The sequence below is a fragment of the Octopus bimaculoides genome, chromosome 25 (assembly GCF_001194135.2).
Source record: "Octopus bimaculoides isolate UCB-OBI-ISO-001 chromosome 25, ASM119413v2, whole genome shotgun sequence".
In the NCBI taxonomy this organism is placed as follows: domain Eukaryota; kingdom Metazoa; phylum Mollusca; class Cephalopoda; order Octopoda; family Octopodidae; genus Octopus; species Octopus bimaculoides.
Genome location: NC_069005.1, coordinates 1,770,195 through 1,771,041, shown reverse-complemented (window position 1 = coordinate 1,771,041; position 847 = coordinate 1,770,195). Strand labels below are relative to the sequence as shown.

The window sequence follows — 847 nt, the reverse complement described above, 5'->3', positions numbered from 1 at the left end:
GTGCACCGCTGCATCGACCGATGTTCAGAGCCAGTGAACCGTGCACAGAGTTTAATTCAGAATGAAATACAAATGTTCCAGGTAACTGTATTATTCTTTAATTTCATAATGGATCTCTTTTTATTTATTGTTGTCATCATCATCGTCGTCATCATCATCATCACTTACATCCCAACACTCGAAAAGAACTCAGCCACTTTACCCCCAGGGGGATTAGAAAATAAATAAAAAGTGTATGAATTTATTTAAAAACGTATGAAACTCTAAAAATTGACAAAAAGTAATTTTAAATGTGTACAAATTTCAAGCAATGCTTCGTAAATAAACTGCTTTCTGCATCAGACTGTAATGAAGAATTCTCCACCGAAGTCTTTCGTTGTTATCAATATATATTTTCTTCGTTAGGACTGAACCTAAAACTACAATTTCAGGGTAGCAAGCTTCTTAACCATACAACTACGTCTGCACCTGTTCTAAAACAAATTTAGGGAATTCTTTAGCTTTCTGATCAGGGTACTTAACTCTTGTTGTTCAAGAGCAAGCAACTGCCAACCAAGTAGCACACGTACATGCATAAAGTATTTGATGGTGTTTAAGATGCACTCTTTCCTCCAAAACACATCTCAAAACATCCCCGAGGGTTCCCTATACAAAGCTGGCCCCGTAGTACATACTTTGATGGAAGAGCATCCAGCTGTAAAAAACCCTACCAAAACAGACAGAAGCATAAGGTTGTTTTTCTAACTGGCTGGCTCCTGTCAACCATCCTAGCCATGCATGCATGAAAGATGGACATTGAACGGTGATGACAATGATATATATATATATATATATATATATATATATA

At 36.5% G+C, this 847-nt stretch overlaps 1 protein-coding gene across 1 annotated transcript in view; it reads left to right on the top strand.

Moving 5' to 3' along the window:
• Positions 1-847, top strand: part of LOC106875560 (protein FAM136A) — a 26,383-nt gene that overhangs the window by 7,092 nt on the left and 18,444 nt on the right. The window contains exon 3 of the mRNA XM_052976581.1: positions 50-81. Coding sequence (XP_052832541.1) covers positions 50-81 — 32 coding nt within the window. The remainder of the gene's footprint in view (positions 1-49; positions 82-847) is intronic.